The following is a 26,409-nucleotide window of genomic DNA, read 5'->3' on the forward strand; positions in this document are numbered from 1 at the left end:
ATTCCACGGTCGCTGACACGCCAATTATTAAGATACAGTGACTAGGAGGAGGAGGAGGAGAGGAGGAGGAGGAGGAGGAGGAGGAGGAGGAGGAGGAGGAGGAGGAGGAGGAGGAGGAGGAGACAGACATTTGGCTGCAGCCACCATGAAAACATCTCTAGCCTCTGTTAAAAAACGATTTCTATAGACAAGAAATAAAAGAATACAACGAGCAAGAGCCTCCAGTCAGACCAAACCAAAAGCGTTTCTTTGATTTCCTACACATGGTGGATAATGACCCACAATTTCCACTTTAGTCATCCGCAAACATCACTTTATACGGCTTGGATGTCAACTGTGAGGTCATGACATTATTATTGCCTCACTCCTGCAGATAAAGCACCAAAACAACCGCAGGGGGAACGTCATTCAACCTGCATTTGATGACTGTGGTGTAACAAGAACTACTATTAAGCATTATACAAGGATACAAGAACTCTCATTGGGTACTAATGTCCAAATGCCTTCCAAGAACCATTATCTGTCTTTCCAAAAACCCGGCAGACATGAAGAAGTAGTTTTTGCACCATTGTAATTGGGTTATACAAACTGTAGCTGAGTATTGTGTTTGCTCGGGCTATTTATGTGTGTGAGCGAGGATGGTTCAGAGACCGAACAAAAGCGACTGCTAAACAAGCAACAAATGACACATTCATCGGGGTGAGGGATGCAGCTCCCGAGTACAGGCCTCTGAGCCAGCTGCTGCTCGTTACAGAACTGGATACCAGCCACAGGAGACAGAGCCCTGTGTACAAAAGAGGGACTGTTTGCCTTCTAGATTCATTTTTCAGATGACAAACGAGGCAGCGTGTGTGCATGCACGTTGGGAAATTAGAGGGCCGAGCTCATCAACTAGGGATTTCTGAACGACAGCTTCTCTGATTTTTTTTGCGAGACACCATCTTAGGTCATCTAATCCATAAAGAAAACAGAAACCCAAGCCCTCTCTTCAGTCTCTCCAGTAAACCTGCGGTCGACAAACGTCTGTTCGACAGCTGCAGGGACCCGGGCTCCAAAAAACACGAGAGCGCCAACCTCCCAAACAAAAGTATGTGGATGAGAGTCCGCTCCAACGGTCTGCTCACAGCAGAGCTTTGAAATGAGTGATGTTATTAATCTAAAATAAATAATGTTCCTTGTTAGATTATGTGCACTTTCCAATTTCTACTCTAACAGACAAAGGGAGATAACACTTTCGAGTTGATTTCACATTAATGTGGCTTATTCACAAGTGAGAAAAGACAAAGCGTTGCCTCTAATGGGGCGATAATTCCACTTTGCAGAGATAACTATTGCAGGAGGAAATCCTTTTGAGATTGGCAGCTACATTTTAAGTTAACTATGTTTCCTGCTGTACTAAACGAACACCAGGCGAGACAGTGAAATGATTACACTTTAACAATTAATGTATGTTGCCTTTGAGGCAAAGCACATGAAAATACTCCTGCCCAAACACGCCTCTATCTTGATTTCAAACGGGATGTGAAAATGGTTTCCAGTCAAACCTGTTGTGCTGTAACTGAACAGAGCTGACGGGGGGTGAGGCAAACAGGAACACATTAAACACACTAAGTGCTTTCTCAAACATGGCTTTTTCCTTTGTTTTTACCCATTTAAAAAAAGGTGTTACTCAGACTTTGATATTCCTTAACTGATTCATCAGGACATGTAGGAACATTTGAGGAATGAGCTGCATGTTTGCGCAGTAGTTATTTGAATATCTGCTTCTTTTTGGTGAGTCAAAACGTACGATAGTTGGGGAGTAGACACATTTCTCTCTCAAACTGCACCACTGGTGGATTTTAAAACTTATTTTGCCATGAAAGCAATAATTAATGATCATCATAGGCACCAGGGATGGCTTCAGGAAACTAACTTTAATCCTAAAATGTTACTTATAGTGAATTATACTCACTGTTTTACAATATCTGACAAGGTGAAACGTGTTAATTCCTATTTGGATAAATATTTCATTTTAGGAGTTTTTTCATTCATGTATTTGCACAAAATCCTATATAACACACTATGGGAAAGGGAAACCCCCCCCCCCAAAGCATAATAGGGCCCCTTTAAACATACTGTGGATCTAGGCCCTCTCACTCTTTGCATTAAAGAGGCTTTATAGCATAGCATTATTTGCAGGTGCATTCTGATAAACCTATCAAACCACCGGCATTGGGAATAAAATATCAATCTTATGATCATCCGTGCAGAGCACACCAGAAGTGATAGATTTATTTTCCTAACAACCAAATAGAAAAGTCGCTGTACACATGATTTTGAATGACAGGAGCTCATTAAGCTGGTGACAAGAGACTGAGTCATGAGCCTGTGCACCTGGCCACATGTGTGCGCCTTCACTCACTGTATCCCATAATGGATATCTCTACAGGAGAGATGTAACTATATATCATGGAGCTTCTTGCAGCTGCACAAATGACTGGAAATGTCAACCAAGTGAAAACATTCCAAAAGTGAACTATAATAACAGAGTTCAGCAAGAAATAATAGAAACAAACAAACAAAATTAACTTCATTAAAAATGCCCATTTACCAATTCCTGTAATGGATGGAGAAAGTAAAGCTTGTACAGACAATTATTTTAATGCCATATGATCCTATTTTCTTAAATGTTAAAAAGGGCATATGTGTGCTTAATAAATCCCATGATACAAAGCACCATAAACTGTCATTTAATTAAGGCCTGCTTGTCAAACTAAAATGACTCTTTTGTTTCTGAAGACACAAGTCTTAAGTCTACATGGTGGCAGTAAGCTCTTTAGTGCTGGGAGTTCCCTGATCCACAAAGGATCCTCAATCCCTGTCCGTGTTTTTGTTCATTATTATAGCGGCTGACCTCCCGGTGACCTCATTTAGCCGACCGGCACATGTTTCTATTCACCTGCACAAGGAACTACTAAGTGAAGCATGGCAGTCAAACAAGCCATAATCTGCTACCGGCCAGTGCCAGGAAGGTCTGGGAGCATTTGGTAAGGATTCCACAGGAAAATGATTAGACAACAGTTTACGGTGCTGTTTACACGGGAACGCAAACGGGTTGTATCCGCTACTTTTCACCTTCGTATAGTCCTTTCGTTCAGATAAGGCCGTAACGGAACCGCGGAAACGGACCCCGCAAACGATAATGGGTCCCAAGGTGGATAGATCTGCGGACGGAACGCTCTGGGGGGCCAAACGGCTCCGTGTGTACGTCCTATACGATCAATTTCCTGATAACGATGGAAAATTATCAGAGCCCCGCCTCTCCCCACCTCTGCTGCAGCATGGTCAGTAGCTACTGCTACTGACCATGCTGCAGATGTTAGTGCAAAAATCTACAGCTCCTCTACCACAACCATCAGCAACAAGTGGACATGGAGAACTACATGAACTACATGTTGCTAAATCCACCACGGAGAATAAACAGAAGGGCAACCAGGCAACCAGGCAACCAGGCAACCATGCACCGGGGTCTTCTTCGCTGCTTTTGGTGTATTTTGTGACGAAAGTACAGCGCCACTTACAGGCCCGGCATATGTACTACAGCGTCTCCAGCGGTCTCGTGTGAACGGAAACGTTTATTGAGCCGTATCCGTGTGAATGGAAGAGTTTTTTTATATCGAATTCGTTTGGTTTGCGTTTCCGTGTAAATAGCCTCTAAGAAAGAGGAAAGGTGTGGCAGCTTGCTGTAGAGTCAGGTACTTGCAGAGTCATTCATAGCATAAAGGTTAAGAGACCGTGTGATATACAAATAAAACCTTTTTCTTTGACGGTTTTACGCCTCCAGCAACACCAGCCCAAAAATGTGCCAGGAATTCAACAGCATTGATTCCAACAGAAGTTAAATTAAGACTTAATTAGATTACCCTTTAATTAAAGCAGAATCTGACATGTCGTACTCTGCATCACTGCCTTGAAAGAAATTCCATAAAAGTCTATAAAAATGTGGCAGGGGCATGCCACATACCAAAGGGCATCACCTCAGGAGATAAGAGGCCAGCCGGTTCGCCCGCCATGTTCAGAGTCATGTTACTGCAGTGGAGCACCCAAGGTGTTACAGATACAGACACGGTAGACCTGTAATTTGCCCGGCTGTCAGACTGCATGCTGGTAAATTACAGTATTCAGCAAGGATTATGGTCTTCGGCTCATCCAAAGTGAGGCTCGACGTGCAGCCTCGCAGACGACAACTGGAACACCAACATGGACATAAATCTGCTTGTCTGTGTAAGCCGATTTTAAGAAAGGAGGGAGTTAAGCTAATTAAATATGTTGTCCTTGGTCTCGTTAAACCAGAAATCAAGCAGAGAGATCAATACTAAAAACTTTTAAGAAGGGAGGACAGAACAAGCTTTAATAATGTGTTGGAAGCAGGAGGCATTTGTCGAATGTGCTCTTTGGTTTAATGTTGTGCAATTTAGTCTTTGTGATGAATGCAGAACCTGTTGGAATTGGAATAAACGATTACATAAAGACTTCAATTTTAAGTTTGAAGAATGCCTTTCAGTAGTGAAAATGGTTCTTGTCATCAACTCGCTCTCATAAAAATGTTACTTTTCTAGTTACGTTTTAAATTCATCTGTTGCATTCATGATGCTGAACATCCAACCGTCTAAATCAGGGGTGCCCAACCAATCAAGAGAGATTCCCAGTCGATCGTGAGATGTGTCTAAAAATAGAACAACAATATTCTGTTTTATCGTTAAGGCCCTATAACAGAGGTCGGCAACAGGCGGACCGCGGTCCGGATCCGGACCCAGACGGACCCGGAGCTATAATCAATACATTAATAGGGGATTTTTCGGCGCCTCCCGCTTTTTTTTGTGTAATTCGTGGAGAACCGAAGAGTTTTCGTTTTGGGGTTGGGGAGTCCGTCCGTCAGTCCGACTGACGGACAACTTCTCACTTCAAAAAAGAAGAAGAAATCTAGACCGCAACAATCATTAAACAAGCGAGTACCTGTTTTTCCTGGCCATGGACAGGTTCCTTGAACACAACACGAGCGTAACGTGTCTTCACGTAGTATGTCTCGTCTGAAAGGAGTGCTGACAGAGAGCACCGGAACGCCGCTCCAGCCCTTCAAATATTGCAGTACCCATAAGGAGCCGTACACATGCCACAGTGTTTATGTGGCTGTGTCTTTAGTTGTAAGCACAGTGGCGATCTGTTGTTATTAGCATCTGGTTAGCTAGCTATGCTAACGAATTTAAAGAGCTTTTCTACAACCAGGTGGAAGAGAGCTCTCTCCTGAGAGGCTCAAATAACCTCAGCTTAGTGAGGTTAAGGCACACCTTGATATGATCATTATAGTTATTAATGAGACTAGATGAAAAACAGGTATAAAATACTATATGACAGTAACAAAAAAGTTGTTAAAAATAACAAGAATAGAGTTTAAAAGGAGAGTGATTTGTAAAATATCCAAAAACAAAAATCTGCTTACAGTTCTGTTTCATATGGGTGTTGAAAGATGTATCCATAGATCTCCTCATATTGCTCTCAAAGTGCACCAGATTGATGCTTTTAACTTCAATATTTAATATTCCCGGGGGAGCATGCCCCCGGACCCCCCTAGAGGAGTTTAGGTCCCCCCCCCCCCCACTTAAATCATGTTCACATGGTCATGGATAGGATACTAAATACATTTACACACATCTTGTGTCCATATCTTTCTGTTATGGTGGTCATGCCACAACCGTGCACATGCATGCATGCGTGAGTCATGGTGAGATATCTGGATTAAGAGGTTGCTTTTTCTTTGCACAGCATGAAAGAAAGGCGAAATGAATGGGCTGTGATTTTAGTTTTTTTAAGCAGAGGTTGAGTTCAATCATTTGTACGGCCCTCGGAGGATGTTGTAAAAATTGAAAGGAAAAAAGGTTCCCCACCCCTGCTGTAAATAATAATAAAAACCCTTGATTTATAACTTAACATCTCTGTCTCCTATTGATCTGAGTATATTATAAAGAATAGCAGTTAATTGAAGCATTATAGCACAGGCCTTTGTCAGATGGTATATTACTAGGGATGCACGATATTGTTTTTTTGAAACCGATACCGATAACTTCCTGCTTCTCAAGACCGATACCGATAATAAAAAAAAATGTACGCCACTAATTATTTTAACGCGATTAACGCATGTGTATTTTTTTTCCTCGGCCGCCTCGTAGTTTCAGAGCGCATCGAGTTTAAAATACCATCTACAAGCTGATGCTGACAGCCCCGCTCCTGCCGCCCGCTTGTGGCAGACCACACTTCCACGCTCACCGGCAGGCACCGACTGGCCATCTGGAGGACCGGGAGGGTGTGTGTATGTGTGGCCCGAGCGAGCGAGAGAGAGACCTTACGTGCATTGTTGTTGTTAGCATCTGGTGCTAGCTAGCTGCGATAACGGATAGAAGGAGCTGTTTAAATGAAAACAGAGGAGCGACATTTCGCCACAACTGCGCCGAGCACTTGACTTTATGCAGGAAGCCAGACAGTGGGACATTGTACGAAAAGTCAGCACACTCAGCACGGATAGTGCGCAACATGATTGCAGCGTCCATGCCTTGAGTTGCACATAGCTCCAACGCCCATACCACCGACGACATGTTTGTTTACTGTCCTGGCTTCACGGCCGCACACCATTTACGTCACAGCCAGGCATGAGTTAGGGAGCGCTGGATTTGTGAAAAACTCCCCTCTTCCTAAACCACTAATACCACAGTACTGGCAAAACGGGAGGAGCCGAGTGAAAAACAAGCGCCCCTCATCCCAATCCACCCACACCGCAGTATTTTTTTCTTTTTTTTTACTCAAAAAATATATTGTATATTATCGGGGCTATTAATACTGGTATCGGGTTTATCGGGATGACGTCATAATTCCTAATATCGGACCGATAATTATCAGGCCGATAATTATCGTGCATCCCTATATATTACGCTGTTTTTTTTCTGCTTCGAATAGTTCTCTCTTTTTTCACCATACCTGTGTTTGCATCACAGTAACCAATGAGCACCTGCATGTGTATGAGAATGGCCCTGACTCCATTTCAGCCCAGATTTACAAACTCCTGGCAGGACAAGCTCGAGCTCAATTCTCACACTGAATTTAAACAAAGTGAGTGAGGGACTGCAATATAAGAGGGAAAGAAAGAGAAACTTTAAAACTGTTAAATTGTTATGATGTGTAAAGACTGATATTGTTCTATACTCGTCTGAAACAGTTAAGTCATGATGTGAAACGGTTAACAAAGAAAAAGGGAAACTCAAGCTGCTGCTACACTTTATTTTATTTATCTAAAATTAAGCACTTTTAAGATGCACACATTTTCAAAAGCTATTTTATTTATTTTCTCTATTTTATTTATAAATGCCGCCAGAGAGGAACATTACACATATCCACAGTATTTACTGTATATCTGTATAGTTCAATGTTAATTGACAATACATATTGTTGTTTTTGAATTGCACTTTCTTTATTTGATTGGCAGTCAGTTGTTGATTACATGCAGACGTTGATAAAGCTACAGCTACTTCAATATATATCACACTAATTCATAACGCAAGTTAGACATTTTGATGTTCCGGACCTTTGCATGGGGACATTTTCTCTAACTAGACCTCGCTGAATTTTAGTTGAATACCCCTGCCCTATAACATAATCTTCCCGTGCCAGAATAATGCACTTGAACGCATCAAAGCTTGGTCATTGGCCGGCTAGACCCCATGTGTCGGGGCGTGGCTGGTGGGCAGTGGGCACTATTTTGCTGACGTTGTCCGTGTCAACAGGAGTGACAGTCCGCACACACACAAGACCGCAATTATGGCAGAAGCAAAAAAGCCCAAAATATATAATTTTCACTCCGAGTGGGAGGATCATTATTTTTGTATCTATTCCAATTCAAAGTCCTCTGTCTCTCATCTGCAATGCGAGCGTGGCTTTATCGAAGAAGAGTAATTTAGGAGCGGCATTTCAAAACAGTGCACAACCGCTACGAGACGGAATTCCCTCCTAATTCTGCCCTACGCTCCAAAAGGGGAGGGGCCTGAAAGGACAGCTAAATGCACAGCAGTCCATTTTCACCAGGCCCAACAACAAGAGCAAGGCTGCTACCATAGCATCTTATCGTGTCACGTTCTTGCGAAACACATGGACGGCAACGGCGAAGTTGTGTAAGATAGTGTTAATTTCGTTGACTAAAACTATGACGAAATATGTTCGTCAACGACCTTTTTTTCCATGACGAAAACGAGACGGTACCGACGGCAGTAAACAATAACTGCAACAAAATCATCATGCAATATCGTTGACGAAAAGTGACGAGACGAAAATGTAGTTTACTAAATAAAAACTATGCCAAAATCTCTCTTTACTTTCGCTGACGAAAAATGAGGAGACAAAATATTATCAAAGATAACGTTACATCTCTGATAGTCAGTTTTTCTCCCAGCAGTTCCATTTCCGGTGCTGCGGCAGGGCAGCAGCTGTGTGTCTGTGCTGCGCGCGGCGGTACATTTGAATTACACCGGGCAGCGGCACAATATGAACTGTCAAGAAGACTCGGGTCTAACTCATGGTCTAACTAACCTTATTTAACAGAAAATAAAATGGCAACAACAGGGCTTGGGAGCAGTGGTCGCACTCGCGTTAACCGAATACCCCCCCGTCAGCGTGAGTGATTGATAAATTGTGCACTCGATGGATAATAATGGATTATGACGGAAATGTTACGATCCTGTCCGTCAAAATGACTGACAACGAAAAAGTCTAAAGCCACCACTGCTTGGGAGAAAGAAACGTTGTGATATTTGGGCCCATTTTCGGTACAATGAGGCGGAGAAAAAAAGCGAATGCATTGTTTCATCAGAAGGGAAGCAATGTGGCCATAACACAAAAACACCACAAACCTGAGCAGATACTCTCTGCAAAGCTTCTTAATCATTCAACCTGTGTTTTTCATCAAATAAGGACAAGATATAATTTTATTGTGAAATACGTTTGACTAAAATGACAAAATATTGGTTTTGGCTAGACTAGTTTGACTGAAATGTTCTATATAATCTGATGACTCAAAAAGACTCAACAGTTTTCATTGACAAAAAGTAGACTAAAATAATTAGTTTGCTTTGACTAAAATAAGACTAAAATGCTCAGACTTTTAGTCGACTAAAACTTGACTAAATAAAAACAGGATGAAGGTGACTAAATATGACTAAAACTAAAAAGGAAATTTAACACAGGACTAAGACTAAAACTAAATAAAAAAATAGCTGACGAAATTAACCATAGTGAAAGAAGCATTCCTGGAGGCTGCCGACGCGCTTTTTGGGGACAGTAAAAATAACAGAAGCATTTCAACAGGTTTTTGATATAATAAAAACTCAAGTTAGATACCGTTATTAATCAGCTGTAAGTTTTAGTTTGTTTGAACTTATTCATTATAATTATTGTACAAAATGGTATAAGAATGCAAACTTAAATTGATTATAGTCTATCATCAATTCAGGTTAAGAAACTAGTGTTGCTTGAATCCTATTTTAAAAAGGCATTTCTCTTTATACTCTACTAAAATGCAACAAAAAAAGGGTTTGATTCTATTAATTTTGTCTTTTTTATTGCACTTTGGCAGCAGATTCCTGTGTAGCTTCAGATCTGAGTTGTCTTATTAGTAAGCCTAATTTTAAATGGCAAAGAAAGGGTTCAGAATATTTTATTTTTTCCCTGTGTCATATGTGGCAGCACTGTTCAATGTTTCTTGAAAACATTACCCACTGTAGTGACGTGTGAATAAACTCCAACTCTGTATCAACAACACTTGTGTAACTTCAGTTAAATACTTGTATGTGTGTAGATTAGAAAGAGGTAAGATAAAGGATCTGCAGTATTTTTATGGAGTATTAATCGTACAAAGGTCAGTTTTATACAAGTAGAAGTGTGTATTTACCTGGTAGTAGGCTGTCAGTAATGGCTACGCCTCTCTATTTGGACTGGTAGATCTCGGCAGACTGGCAACTTTAAAAGTAGCTCTCGGTTCAAAAAAGGTTGGGCACCCCTGGTCTAAACGATGCCCCTAAATGTCATTTACTGGGGAGTCGGAAAGCAGAGCCCTCTTTGTCTCACTTCAGGGAGCATTCCTCAGCCCAGAAGAAATAAACCGTCCTCGCTGCTTTACGACTGTGTTTGTGTTGTCAGTCGGCCAGAAGATCTCTCCGTCCCTCCAGTGAGGTCTCACATTAGACCAGAAAGAAAGTATACAGAAATAACACATCCAGGTGAGATGTTAAGAGTTTTCTTGACCTTTTTGCGGCAGAACGAGCGTGTGTCGGATTCACCCTCAGGACAAAGGGTCATTATTTCCTTGATTTTATGTTATTTATTATTTATTTTAGATTTTATTGATCCGTGTGAATCTTTGCTGTACTGTTTTTTTCACGCTTACCCTGTTGCTGCTTTGTACAACTGAATTTCCCCTCGGGGATTAATAAAGGTTCATCTTATCTTATCTTATCTTGCTTAGGGAGGTGGAGGAGGGTGCATACTTTAAAAACACGGCTGTTCTTTTCATTTGTGATCATCGGTGGTAAATCAGTTCTGTCTCTTGGCCAGAAAGAAAGGTCCATTCACGGAGGTGGAAGATTTGGTTCAAGTGTGCGGGTGGGCTGCCCCTTCCTCTCAAATACAGGAAACACAAACACAGACCCACCCTAGAGTCATCGTTTCCTGAAAGTGAAGCTTTTATAATATAATAGCTTTGGAATTTATATTGACATATCTATAGGGCTGCTCAATTAATCATATTTTCATCGCGATTACGATTATGGCTTGCAACGATACGAAAACAATGTAATCGAAATAAAACGATTATTTTCTTATTATTATTTTTTTTTTGGTTTTTCAGTTGAATTATACTTAAAGTTCAGGGTAATCAACTGTTAAAAACATACTGTTCACATTTTCTTTAAATAAAAAAAATAAAAATGAGGGCTCGTCCAAAAAAAAGACAAAATATATTTTTTTAATAAATTGATGTTTTCAAAGTAAATGGATAATCACATTTAATAATCACAATTACAATTATTGACCCAAATAACCGAGATTATGAAAGATCCCCTGCTCATTACTTTTGAGTTAAAAAACTCATGTGTCATCTTAGGAAGGAAATGAGTAGACCCTGCATCTAAATGCCTCCCAGGATGAGTGTCTTCTTAAAGGGGCCACGCGCTACTCCGACATTCTTCAGACTGAGCCAGGAATATAACCGTCTTAATTACAGCTGTGATTCATAACTAAGAGGGGCTTTTATGTGTGGCCAAGTTTCTCACTGGTACACCCTCAAAACGCCTGCCAAGTGCCCCCTGTGACCGACAGTGAGAACCAACGGTAAAAATTGAAAAAGCATGAAAATAATAATGTATTTTATGATAGAGGAAATCAATCTAATTGAAGTTGCTGTAACTCTGGAGAGCAGGAATGTGGTTGTTTAAGGGGAGCTGTTATCTTTCACGGCTCCATCTGATGCTATATTATTATAACTACTGGCACCGCAGTCGACAAATCCATGTCTTCGCTCCATACTTCCTCATCCCTCGCTCATGTTGGCTTCTCTCTCAAAATCCTAAATACAGATTGCACAGGGTTTTGTTTTGTGTTCCCTTTAAAAACGGTGCTGTATCATTGTCATCTAGCTACTCCTGTATTCGTGGATTAGTCACGACAAGCACGGGAGGAGACACTTGAGAGGCAATAATCTGCTCACGCCGATTATCTCAGATTTGACAAAAAGCCCTTTTTATCTCCTAGGGTTACGATTTGGCAGATTGGATAATAGTTTAAGAAACAAATCAAGTCTTTTATTTTTCTCATCAGGTGGTATAATACCTCTTTTCGGGTAATGCATGTCAGGAGATGACAGGAAATTAGGAGAGAAAAACAAATTGTGAATGACGCCTACTGCTAGAATACTCTTTGAATATGAAACTCTGTCGTCAATTCTTAAATAAATACATTAATTATTGAATTGCTGCTGTTTTATTAAAAGCTAGTTCACACAGGGAAATTCAAGCACTCTGATTTGAAAAGATGATTTTTAAACTTGGATGACTAGCTAGCTGGATGTCACAATGACTATGTGGGAAAGCTGCTTATTTCTGCTTCTGAGACAAAAAACATAAAGGTTAAAGCGGCACTATTTTTCTTATTTGTAGCCTAAGAGACTAAATCTCTAAAAAGGTTGACCAATCACAACAGAGCAGACTGGCCTCTGGTTTCAGACAGAGGGTGAAAAGAGGTGCTGCAGCACAGGCAGTATGAGAAAAATAAAGAGCTTTTTGAACATTAAATACAAATATGAAAGTGGAAATGATCATAATAGGCCCCTTTAAATATAATGGTAAATGTACTTTTTGAAGAGTTAAGAATAGGCAAGTATACTCATACGATCAGTAATTATTAAAATCATATATCAGAATTGGGGTTGAGTATATAATTACTGGCTCGCTCAAATCTGTGCATCAATAATGATGCAATTGATGCACAGATTTGAGCGAGCCAGTAATTATATACTCAACCCCAATTCTGATATATGATTTTAATAATTACTGATCGTATGAGTATACTTGCCTATTCTTATCAAATTATTATTTATGAATATGTTAAAACTCCCAGCACTTTCATCTTCTCCATGCAGTTCTCCCTGCTACAGGACAGCAGGCTACACACACGTATCCACTAGATTAACAGTGATTTTGACAAGCAAGCACCATAAACAATATTGGACAGATGGTAGCTATTACAGTCCAGTGATGGCTTCACTCGATAAAAAGATCACACACTAGGATAAATCAAACGCTATGGAGAGGATTAGGATTGAATTCACTCTATAATCATTTTAATTATACCATAAGTACATTTGAAAAATCAAGCAAACGGAGTCCACAAAAAGCGAATTAAAATATATTGAATATCTGGAATTTGAGAAGTTATACGTGTCAGCACAAGCTAAGATCCGTCTCATTTTAAGATATCATCGCCGTTATGAGTGAGAGGATGATGAGAGGCTAAGGTATGAGCTGTTGAAAACGACACATGTCTGAGAGGCTGTTTCTATTTAGACGCCCTGCCCCCTCCGCCACATCTCCCACCTCCACCCCGCCTTCTCCCCCCCCGTTCCCTTGCTCTCCCTGCTGCCGGAGGCCTTGTAAAATTGGCACAGGTTCTACCCCGGCTCCCAACCAAAATCGCTGCCTAAGTGTTTCCACTCCGCTACCTCTAACATGGCCTTAGTAGCACAGCTCACAGAGGGAGATATGTGGAGGAAAAGCTGCTTCTGCTGTCACTTGGGGCGTGAAGAAGCAGCTCCCGATCGAACTAACTGCCGTTTTTAGTCTCAACACTGCATTACGTCCATTTCAAAGATAACAAATGGAGACTTAATTAAAAACGGAGAGATCATATAATGTGAGTCAGCCAGGAGGATACGCTGCAAAATTCTTGTACTCCTCCTCACCAACAGAACGGTCTTTGTTTGCGAGGCTTTAGCAGAGCGGATGCGAGCGAGGCATTCTGCCGCTGAAGTCAGAATGCCTCCTTCTTCCTGCTCGGTCTCAGAGGTGTTGAAAACTTCCCAAAGCACATTCCACTCCGACAGACACGAGGAAATAATTCAACGCGCTGCTCGTGGGGGGGAAAGGCATCTCTTTTGGAAAGAAAAAAACATTCCTATTGATGCATATAGTATCTGTCAGACTCAAGGGAATTCAAACAAATCAGGGATGAGTGAAACTCTTCTCTTAAATAATGTTAGAGCTCTTGTAAGCATCTGCGCGGGTTTCCAGTCCAGCGACTTTTCTGCAGAGCGACCCTCTGGTTAAAGGTCATTCCTCAAGCTCTATCCACACAACCACAAAGTTCCCATCACCACAGACCAGAGTATACTGGGAAACCCACACAACCTCCACCCCAGACAAAATAGACTGCTCATATAAAATAAGAGTTGGCTTTGCATAGAGCATGAAAGTGGACGTTTTTGGCCAGTCACTGACTTGTAAACAATACAGAGGGTATTTTTAGGGGCCTCAATTTCATATTCTGAAGTCCTTTGGTCTATTTTAGGTCCAGTGCTGCAGGAATTGGGAGTATTCGCACTAATGTATTTATAATGAGGCATACGAGCTAATGGAGGATGCTGGAAGTGAGTTTGCCTGCATGCCTACATCCGTTTATGTGTGAGGGGGGAAATAGCCAAGTCTAGCAGAAGAATTTCCACGGTCGAAACTAAAAGCAGAAGACTGAATCTAGACAAAACAAAGGCGCAGCCGAAAGCACCAGCCAAGGAGAAAGGCTGAGGCGTATAGTAGGAGCATCTCAGCGCACAAACTCAATGGCATCCAATGAGACGCTGGAATAATAGAAGCCATCACATCGAGAACGGCGTGTCTGCACAAACAAAGCGACTTCACTTAAATCCTGACCTTCACTCCTATTGAATGGAGGCATCTCATCTGATGTGTGAGTTTGGCTCTGGTCCTCTGTTCAAACGACTCGCTTTTCTTTTAAACCAATTCCTGGGCAATTGAAATAAGAGCTTGACGAAAGATTGGCCATCATCAAAGAAGCAGTCAAAAAGGGGAATGAGATGAGAGCCAGTCCAAAGAAGAAAGAAAGAGTATAAGACTGTGACTGTAGTTTATCAGATCGTTCCGAGATGAAATTCCCTTCAAACCATATCAGAAACAAAAAGAACAGACCGCTCTTTGGCTGGCAACATAAGAGGACGGACGACAAATAGGCAATCACAGAACTGCCCGAGAGACTCGGAAGAAAGTTGCACATGAAATGTTCCTATTAACATTCACATCTGGGACGGGGACACACACGGACACACACGGACACACACACACATATTAAACTTCTGTTTTGTCTGTGGGCTCAAAGTTTTGGGGAAATGCAGTGAGGATGTTTCATAGTACACTCTGATACCAATCCAGAATCTAATTTAGCACGGGCACCTACGTGGAGGCTTTGATGTTCGAGGGACGCGTGGGTGGACATGTCTCTGCGATTATGAAGAAGTGGGCAGCTTGCATCGCAGTTGCTTTGTCGCGTTAGATGCATGACAAGATTCAGAAAGAGTTCTGGTGTCCCGAAAAAACAAGTCGCTTTCTAACTGCCACTGTCAACACCGATCAGATCTAAACTTCACTTCCACCAGTCCGACGCCTACACTTAAGATTTCACTTAATCCCAAACACTGCACCCGATCATTTACAAACTACTTTCAAACTATAGTGTGGAGGTACGGTGTAAACACATGACAATCACTCTAATGAGAGACAGGTGCTCTGATAATGCTGACACTGAACTGCATTGTGCAATTATACTCAGTCAACACACAAATACACGCAGTTTATAAGATAACTTAAGTCTGGACTCGAGTCATTTGAGCTGCATATATAAAAACGTAAGTGTCTTACTATTTTAGACAGAAACTGTGTGTAGATTCAACCGGCCCTTGCCATTATGCAATGTTGGACAACATGCCACAGTAACATCTGGGTTTAAATGAAGTCAGTTCAAATCTATGAACATTTGACAGAAGCAGTACATTACATGTCACTTGTTAGACGCTTTTATCTAAAGCGACTTAAATGCTCAATACTGTGGGCAATCCCCACAGTGTCTTGCCCAGGGACACAACGACATGCTGACTGCAGTGGGGTTTGAACCTGTGCCCCCTTGAACCCAACACCAACGTATTATTACACTGCGCCACAAGCCTCCCTCAGTAGGTAGTATTTATATAAATACTTATAAATAAAACAAAACCCAATACATGTTTTGGAATAATTGTTGACAAGCCATTGTAACAGTTGGGCTAAAATACGGCAAGTTCTGTTTAAATCTTTATAATTTGATAATGAAAATGTGATAGAAGTAGTATGTAATATATGTTTTGGGAAATCAGGGTATATGCAGGAATCCTGAAGTCAAATGTAAGACCTTTTTTAAGACCCGTTCCACAAATTTTAAGACCTCATCGCCACTTTGAGTTTTAACCGGTTACCTTGGCGACGCACTTTACCTCACATTGACTATATACAGTATTGATTGTCCTTCCTCCTTATCTTCCAACCATTTGGACGCAAACTTGCATTTCCCCATAACGATGTTGCTTAGCAACCGGCGTAAACGGAGCTTCACGCGCTATCAAGCAGTGAGCGTGCGATGTCCTGTCCAGATGACGTCAAACCCAACGGGATGCCATCAATAAACTACACAGAATCACACTACACACCTACGCAATGATTACATTCAGGCAGACTGTAGAACACAACCTCTTTGGACCATTTATATACTTATTGAAAACAAGCTACAAAATGTAATACCTTGGAAAATGCTGTTTAATACTTTTTAATAGCCTTCATTTTCGCTAAATAGATTGATCAACTTTTAATACTTTTTAAGACCCCGCGGTAGGGCTGAACGATTAATCGCTTTTAAATCGAAATCGCGATTTGAAATTATGCGATTATCAAATCGCATGTCAGTCATCCACAGTACACCAATCAGAAGTGCTGTGCTCCACATGTACCAGCCATTGTTAATCAATCAGAAGTGGCCCATGATAGAAGGTGATAGACAGATTGATCCAATCACCTGCCAAGTGCTTCTGAAAGTGCCTGCCCTTTCCAAATGGCTTCCAATGGAGCTTTAGATGGTTTGGTGAAACAAACCATCTGAGACCCCGGCCACACGAGGACGAAAACGGCTAAACGCATAGGATTAAAGCAAACGCAATCGCAAAAAAGCTTCCGTCCACACGCAATAGTCATCCGGATAGTGTCTGTCCACACGAGACCGCTCCGTTTAGCTCCAACCGCTGGAGAAGCTGCAGTACATATGCCGAGCCTGTACGTGGCGCTGTAACTTCCTCCACAAAAGCAGCGAAGAAGCATGGTTGTCATGGTTACCCTTCCGTTTATTCTCCACGGTGGGGGCCGAGGGAACCGGGCAGAGTTTTTCGCCAGTCAACGTGTATTAAAGTTTAAATCTTCCGACAAAATTATAAAAGTGCCGGTCAAAGGTCTTCTTTGTTATTTATTGAGCTTTAAAACAAATGAATAACGAATCTATATATTATAATAATAAAATACACGGAGCCTCTCTTTTTCCTCCCTCTCTTCGGACAGCGTCAGTGTCTGTTTCATGCAGCAGCTGATCCAGTAATGAGTGACCCGGCCGACAGTAAAAATAAACATATTTATAACTAGTTTAGGTAGTTTGAGAGGTAATAAATAAAATAGCTAAGGGTGATGATCTGACTTGAAGTGTGTGTGTTTTACTCCGTTCACCGCCGCATCACAGCGGGAGGAGCTGCAGGTGACCTGGTAATCTGAATTCAGTGTGCAGTTTACTTTGACGCGGGGGTGAGCAGCAGAGGTGGGGAGAGGCGGGGCTATTGCCTCATCATTATCAGAAAATGATCGTATAGGGCGTACACACGGAGCCGTTGGACCCCCCAGAGCGTTGCGTATGCCGTTCTATCCACCTTGGGACCTGTTATCGTTTCCTCAGTCGTTTAGTGCCGTATTCGGTCGTCCTCGTATGGCCGAATGGTCTATATGACACTAAACAGTAACGCAAATGGCCGTTTTCGTCCTCGTGTGGCCGGGGCATAAGTCAGGTTAGTAATGCTCCATCACATGTTTCTATTACAGGGTGAATCTTAAACTGAAGCTTGACTTTAAAGCAACCCAACGGAAGTTTCATGTAAGTTTAGTTCTTTCACTCGTAGCTCGGGCTGCGGGGGTGCTAGAGACGGGAGCACGTTGATACGACCTTCCTAGCCGGAGATATGGCCGCATTTTACAATAAACTTCCGTTGGGTCGCTTAAAAACAAATATCGCAATTCGAATCACAATCGCAATATTTGTCAGAAAAATCGCAATTAGATTTTTTCCCAAAATCGTGCAGCCCTACCCCGCGGACACCCTGCAAATACTTGACCATTATGCAATGTTGACAACAGGCCATTGTAACATTTGGGCTGAAATTAACTTCTGTTAAAATCTACATATTTTGCTTAACAACACTTGGTCTAAAGAATATAAATTATTAGGATGCTTTGGGGCAAAAAAAAGGTTAAATATACATGAAGCTCACACAGCCTTGAACCTGATTCATGCCTCTCCTGAGCACAGAAACCACTGCGTACTGCTGGATGTTACGTAATGTTTTATGAGGCACGAGAAGCTCCCACATTAAGAGGGTTTTTGGAAAGGTAGAGAGGGCTCACACAGCAGTGCGAGTCTGCGGAGGAGTCTTCCTCCCACACACTCAGGCTCTTGATTAATGTAATGCCAGCTCATCACCACACAGGAAGCTGCTGGCTGACAGGGAGATAATAGCAGCTGGTGTGGAGTTAGAGGACATCAAGGAAGCGCTGCTACTTGTACGTGGTCTGCAGTGGTGACCCTAACGTCTTTAGGCATGTCGTGATGTGAGAACGCTTTCTGCATCAGTTGTTTGTAAATGCTTTTCTAATTCAATGCATCACATGTAGACACACAATGAGCTGCCATTAAGCTGAAACGTGAATGAAGAAGGCTGCAAATAGTCTTATCCATCAAACAGTCATGACACCTTAAATGAATTATTTGGCCATCACTTAGAGAATAATGACCTTAATTGACCAAGAGGGCAATCCATTACAGACAGCAGCTGTTTACCTGTGAAGAGCTTAGTGATGGCCTTGTTCTGTCGCCGGGCGGAGCAGATGAGCAGCAGCCAGGGAGGCAGGAACTCCAGATGACTGGCCAGGAGCTCTGCGATGGTCCTGGGGGAGCCCACGGGGGATTTCTGCTCCCCCTCACCCAGCTGACAGCCCTCATCGATGGAGTCCACCAGCAGGAAGAGAGACTGCTGCGGGGGCTTAACGCTCAGCAGAGGCAAGAGGACACACCTGAGGACAGAGGGAAAAGACAAAGAGAAAACGTTAACTGTTAGGGAATCATTTGCTTAGGTATTCAACCTTCGACCCAGTTCATCGTTTTCTCTCTTCACTGTCTCTTTCCCCATGGCATAGTTCTACGGCCTTGGGTATTGCTGCTATCTCTCTTTAGGAAGGGCAGCTTGGGCACATTGCTGTTGCCAGTCTATGACAGAGCACAAGCCGCCATGAGGTAGTTTACTGTTCAGGGACGTAGGTTCCCTGACGCACATTCTTTCCTATGGACGAGAGTTCTAGTTAGATTCAGGGTCCATAATTGTTTAGTCTCGCTGATGAAGAATGTTCAGTATTACACTTTGAACTAGTTAAAACCTCGAGCTGCAGAAAGAGTTCTTCAGAATTGGTTTGGCAACCGTTGTGTCAACTCGTGACACACCACCTGTCTTGTCAATTCTCCGGCCGTAACTCCAAATAAACCACCAGTGTTTGATCAAAGCTCCAGCTCTCCTCGTGTCTCTCTGAGTCCTGTTTCCAATTGCTTCAGAAGTTTCCCTCACAATCATGTTTTCATCTTTCGGTTTGACCAATAAGATATGTTTTTGTTTAACAAGCATTTCAGAGAGACAGCACTCGTCTGAAGGCAGATGTCGAGTACATTACAAATAAAATGTTCTTTCTTTTAGACATTGTGGAGCTTCACAAATGAAAATGAGAAGTTGTCTAAATTAGTTAACTATTGTAACAAAATCGTAATTCCTGTTAATGACGCCATTGTATGTCCTGCTAATGATAGCATTAGGCTACTGTTCGCCATTAGCATGCCTGATGTTGAATCAGAATCTCATTTTCACTCTGACTGGCGCCAGCAAACACCAGGCGTCTGCTTAAATTACACTTATTACATTTGGATGTACTGTTAAGTGTCAACTTGAATATTACAAGTTTGTTTTTTCAGAGGGATGAATCATGTTCCCAGAACCTCCAGGAAATATGGTAGGTCAGGGGATGATTACTCAGTCTCCTCTTCTCAAGTTCTGGCTGCACTAAGTAGATACTGGAGGCAGAGCACGAGTCGGTCAGATTGAGCTTCAATGGCCATGTTTGTTGTTACTTTTTAAATTGGCTGCATTAGACTGGAAGCTGTTAATTTGTCCACAAGCTACAACACTACACATACAGTCCAATAGAACAAATGATTTTTCTCAAGAAGAAAATATGAACCATTTTTATACTGAAAATCTGAATCAGAAATACTAAAAAATCTCCCAGGGTGAAATTGGTTTTCGTGACAGTTGTCCCATGAATAGAATTAATACAATAAAATATAAATAAAATGAAATATAATGTATTATATCATTTTAAAAAGTAATAATGTGCTATAAAAGATACAGATATAAAACATAAGAATTTAAGTAAAATGTCCAATAAGAGATAACAAGGTGCCAGCATATTGACTCAGAGTGCCTGACGCTCGGAGGGAGGGTTAAACAGTCAGATGCCAAGAGGGAGGAAGGACTTCCATGTCTCTGTGTGGTGCATCTTGGTTGAATGAGTATTTCACTGAAGGTACCCTTGTGCCAGATGTAATACTACAAAACAAAAACATGCACCTGCTGACCTTCAGTGATTCAGACCAGGGTTCATACACTTTTTCACCAATGATTTTCAATGATTTTTCAATGACCTTTACCTAATTTTCCATGACCAAAAACATTACTCTTTCTCAGCGGTACCACTGAAAATGGTTTATTTTAACATGGAACAGGAAAATAAGGTCTGCATATGAAACCTGTTGTGCCTATCTAAAACAAATCAAATAGGCTTACTAGCTTCTACAGGCTAAAGCAACTCAAATCTCTCACCAGCAAAACACCTCGACAGTTACATTTTAAGTTTTTTACGTTCATTACTATACCATACAGTATTTATTATCATTATAGTATTACTATGTCGGCGATTAGATAAAATATAAATTATATTTGATGCAACTTTAGTTACATTTCCATGACTTTCCCAAAACTTTGGGAAAAATATTGTTTTCCATAACTTTTCCAGGGCATGGAATTAGCATTTTGAATTTCCATGACTTTTTCAGGTTTGTAATGACCGTGAGAACCCTGTCAGACACTGAAGCTGAGACAGAGGACAGGAGGAAGAGTGTGAAATCGCATTAACCTCTTCAAAATATTACTTGGTAAATCGGTCCTAGTGTTATTACTGTTTTGGTTCCTGATGGGGATTTTTTTATTTATGAAAGCAAAAGTTTGAGAACAGTATGATATTTTGCAAATGTAAAAAATGTGGTTGATGTGTGTAGTTTTTGTTGTAAAATTATGTGTAAATGTTTCAATCTATCAAAATAACAATAATGCATAACTCTGTGCTGCTCAGTCATGATTAAATATCTGAAGTTTATTCATCTCTTAACATGACGAATACCATTTTACATTAGGGCTGCTCGATTATGGCAAAAATCATAATCTCGATTATTTGGGTCAATAATTGTAATTGCGATTATTAAATGCGATTATTCATTGACTTTGAAAACATCAATTTATTGGAGAAACATTTTTTTAACAGTATGTTTTTAACAGTTGATTACCCTGAACTTTAAATATAATTCAACTGAAAAACCATAAAAAATAATAATTATAAAAAAATAATCGTTTTATTTCGATTACGTTGTTTTCGTAATTGTTGCAAACCATAATCGTAAATCGCGATTAAAATACGATTCATTGAGCAGCCCTACTTTACATATAGTTCACCTTTCTCAGTGTCAGGTGTCGGGTGTCAATTCAGTATTTCTTCAAGACATTATTTCATGAAAGATGATGTTTTGCTATCTGGAGGTGCAACATGGTAACCAAGAATGTGATTTTCTTGGGCCGTACCATTCTCAATTCAATTCTCAATTCATCAGTCTCAATTGGTCGGGAGTTAAGCGTTTAAATATGTCTCCATCCAGCACATATTGCATCCATTAACAGGCCCACTGTGGATGCTTTGAGCTCACAGGAACATCCAGAGTAGATACAGCCATCTATAATTCAGCGGGCTTTTTTTATTCGACAAAAAACAGCCGAGAGCTAAATGTTTAGCCTTGAGTTTTCATCACAGATGTGAAGAGGAATGTGTTGAGCAACTATCATGACAAATACACATGCAAGATTTGTCAAACAAACAAGTATCCCTGCAACTTACGGTAAATATTGATGTTTAAATAGGAAAAGCCATTAAAACCAGCCCCGTGGCGTACAGTGATAAAGTCAACATGAAGTATGGCACTCTGCATCAAGCATCGCATCAATATGCAGCCGAGCACACAGAGATATATCAGTTTGAATGCTACATTAAGCTTGCATCATCTCCATACTGCAAGCTAGCCTGCAACAGTTTGAGCTGTAAAATGTCCGTTTGGGGAAAAAGTAATTGCCCAACATTCAGAAAATTACTTCTAGCCCAACTGGCCGTGATAAAAAATCTGAGGACTTCGTATTAGTGACATTTTAATGGGGGGGGGTTTAGGTTAATCAAACACTTAAGAAGAGGCTGAGCAAATCAATTAACATGAAAACTTGATTCAAGAGTGGAGGGACGGCTGCAGTGCATTTGAGGATTCAGGGGAAGTTAAATGCGGTCCCCTTCCAGATGATGGGACTCTTCACCTACCACTCTTTCCTAATGGAGCTGACATTGCTTGTATTCTTTGTCATAAAAACGGTTTTAATGAGACTTCTTCTGGATGCTCAACAGCCTGTCACTAAGCCTGTGGCGGCTCCAATGCCATTTCCTTTAAGTATGTACCATTTTAGGCTTATATTTTACCCATAGCTCATTATCTTTAAGCACATGGGGGCGGGAAGGACTGGAGTGAAGGTCTGTGTGCTCTCAGTTCAACCTACTGGGACATAGAGAAGAGGCCATTACTATAGAGAAGTGCAAGAGTCAAAACTGAATATTGCATAACAAAAATCCCATCAATTATGTAATGCTTAATATTATTTACCTCAGTGAAAATATGCCATATTTTTCCAATTTTCAGTTTCATATTTGTTTGTAGTGTCTCTACTTTAAAGAGTCCTCTCCTGCTGATGTTCAGGTGTATATCAGTATGTAGTGCCTCTACTTTAAAGAGTCCTCTCCTGCTGATGTTCAGGTGTATATCAGTATGTAGTGCCTCTACTTTAAAGAGTCCTCTCCTGCTGATGTTCAGGTGTATATCAGTATGTAGTGTCTCTACTTTAAAGAGTCCTCTCCTGCTGATGTTCAGGTGTATATCAGTATGTAGTGTCTCTACTTTAAAGAGTCCTCTCCTGCTGATGTTCAGGTGTATATCAGTATGTAGTGTCTCTACTTTAAAGAGTCCTCTCCTGCTGATGTTCAGGTGTATATCAGTATGTAGTGTCTCTACATGTCTCCATGCTTTAATGTTCAAAATGCTCTTTATTTTTCTCATACTGCCTGTGCTGCAGCACCTCTTTTCACCCTCTGTCTGAAACCAGAGCCCAGTCTGCTCTGATTGGTTGGCTGGCTGGCTCTGTTGTGATTGGTCAATCGCTTAGAGTCCAATGGAGGCGTTTCAGGCAGGGGGGGGGGGGGGAGTGTGTGAGAGAAACTCCCTCTGGAGTAACACAGGGGGTGTTTCTCAATGTCGAGGAAGGCTGCTCCAGAGCCACTATTTCAAGGATGCTCCGTCATCGAGTCCCGCCGAAGGACTGTTCCAGTGTCCAGCATACTTGGAATTCAACCGAGGCCGGCGTACTTCGCTGCGGGAAATTTCGAGGCTGCACATGTGTATCCTCCGGTCTTAAAATCCCCACAATGCTTTGCGAACGGACCAATTTCCAAATCTTTGGCGGAAATCGCGCTCCATTTAAGGCGGGGCCTCGCATATGACGCACACCCCTTAGCCTGTTCCACAATTCTTCGTTTTCCGAGGCTAGGAAGGATTCTTGCCTCGCTTCTGAAGGAAGTGACTCGGAAGTACATGTGCTACCAAGCAAGCCTCCTCGACATTGAGAAACACCCAGGGATTTTTGCTTTTGCAGACCATTGACCCATTACAAAAACCCATAGAACACACTACAGGAAAGGGAAAACCTCAAAAAGCATAATAGATTGTGTAATGATAGTCTTTGGGAAAACAACATTGGATTGGAACATTTGGTGCTGATGATTGGCATTTACTAAGACCGTTTATATGCATATTTTAGGCTTCATAATAAAGTGTACTGCTTATTTCAGTTCTTCTAAAATCACACTTTATCTTGACCAATGGCTTACGTATTGTCATACTGATATTCTGTACACACTGTGAAGACCACTGAGACAAATGTAACATTTGTGATATTGGGCTATATAAATAAACATTGATTGATTGATTGACATAAATGCCAATAACTAACATTGCAAATTAAAACATTCATTTGAAGCGTCCTTTCCAAAATGGTTGCCTTTCTGGGATGAAAGATCAAAGATAATTTGTATTCAAAACACTGAACTCTTTTTGCAATGTAGCCGATTAGTTTTAATGCATAAAAAATGGGTTTTAAAATGTTAAATATTTGGTTAAATGATCATCACAAGTCTCCAAAGCCCAAGGCAATGTATCCCATTAACTTGTGTTGTACCGCAAAACAGTCCAAAAACACAGAGCAGTTTGAACTCTCAGTGGGAAGGAAGTCAGTGCAAAGTGTGTCCAACCTTCACACTCGGTCGTCATGTTGTTCAGCCTTTCAGAAACAGAGTCCATCACTCCATATGATGGCTGCAGCCCACAGAGAACCTGCGGCGCCATCTGGGAGCCTTGCCAAAAGGAATATCCATCCACAGGGGTGTGTGTGTGTGTGTGTGTGTGTGTGTGTGTGTGTGTGTGTGTGTGTGTGTGTGTGTGTGTGTGTGTGTGTGTGTGTGTGTGTGTGTGTGTGTGTGTGTGTGTGTGTGTGTGTGTGTGTGTGAATGGCTGTGTCTGAGGCCATGTTGCCTACTGAGACAATCAAATCCACGGTGACAGCAAGTGGGCAAAACAAAGAGGCATTCTTCCCTCACAATCCAGCTACTTTCGGGCTGTCAAAGAGTCAAAAGACAAGGGCTGCAGACAAAGAGAACTCCCCGGGATACCAGAGATGGAGAGAAAATAAGCTCGGGAAAAGCCGATTTAGTTTGCCAGAAAAACCTGCGGCATACCTGAGCCAGACACATTTAAAGCGATTCGGCCACACACCGTGGGATTGCACATTTGTTCCAACTTTTAAGTCCTCGACATATGGCTAAGTTGATTTGCTACTAAAAAACAAGAGAAAAAGGGGAAAGAACTTGATGTGAATTGCATCTACCATTTCTCCATGTGTGTTTGCGACTGCATCCGCGGCCGCTTTCCCCACAATGTGCAAAGTGAAGCTTTCAGTGTGACGTTCAGTGAAGATGTCTGGGCCGACAGGGCAGCACCGGGCTCGTAGCCAGCGCCTTACAAATTTACACGGCTCATTTTATAGAGCGGGCGTAGAGCCTGAAATCCATGCCACATACTCAAACATCACACACATAAACGCTGCCCAGGATACAGCCGAAGCCCAACATAAACAGACGGTGAAACGTTCAATCCAGGTCCGGCCTTGACACCGCTCTATTAATAGAAGAGAGACCAACTGGTGAGTGGAGCTTCAGACGGACCACCACGACGCAGAGTGATACTGACAAACCTTTCAGACGGTATCAGCAGAAAACTAGAGATACTTTTCAATAAAAGAAACCCGCATCTCTTCATTTACTCGATTGCAGGAAGCTCGTCAGCATGTTTGCAAAGTTAGGAGAACTTCAACAACCGCTGAGTCATACAACAGCTCGCCCAAAGCAAAGAGACAACTACCGTTAAGATTCTGCCCTCGTACTTCCTTATGCAATTTGTACATTATGCATAAGTGCAATCATGCTGTTCAGAGTAATCACACCGATGCGGACAATAAGATTGATGCGTTTGGAGCTGAGAGCAAATGTTCTGAACAGCCCGGCCTGCTGTATTATCCCCGCTACATCAGCCATATGCTCCTGTTTCCTCCTCAATCTGTTATCACATCACACTCCACTTTTATCTGATTGGACATCAACTCTAAATCTAAACGGCTTCATTACAGTTTATGCAAAGTGGGTATGAATTGCGTTGAATAAAGCTTGTTTTGCAAAGCTTTTTATAAGTCAAGGGTTTGATGCAGAGTGGTACACAGGAGCAGAAATGCAGTTATGTAAGCGGGGGAGAGGCATATTTATATTCATTTGTGCTGAGAGCCTTTCATGACACAGATAACCCTCTGAGAACCTCGCAGCAGTAAATTAAAGTTATTTTTTTTAAATACAGAAATGCCCATTGCAACCATTTGTTCATCAGAGGAGAATTGAGCAAGGTTTTTAAAAATCCATTTAACTTAAACCGCAT

The 26,409-nt window shown here is 41.5% G+C and overlaps 1 protein-coding gene across 2 annotated transcripts in view; it reads right to left on the reverse strand.

The window, feature by feature from the left end:
- Positions 1-26,409, reverse strand: part of LOC117540262 (ankyrin repeat domain-containing protein 50-like) — a 48,236-nt gene that overhangs the window by 9,016 nt on the left and 12,811 nt on the right. For both annotated transcript variants that reach the window (XM_034206851.1, XM_034206850.1), the window contains exon 3: positions 18,754-18,986. In XM_034206851.1, coding sequence (XP_034062742.1) covers positions 18,754-18,986 — 233 coding nt within the window. The remainder of the gene's footprint in view (positions 1-18,753; positions 18,987-26,409) is intronic.

The sequence above is a fragment of the Gymnodraco acuticeps genome, unplaced genomic scaffold, assembly GCF_902827175.1.
Source record: "Gymnodraco acuticeps unplaced genomic scaffold, fGymAcu1.1, whole genome shotgun sequence".
Taxonomy (NCBI): Eukaryota; Metazoa; Chordata; class Actinopteri; order Perciformes; family Bathydraconidae; genus Gymnodraco; species Gymnodraco acuticeps.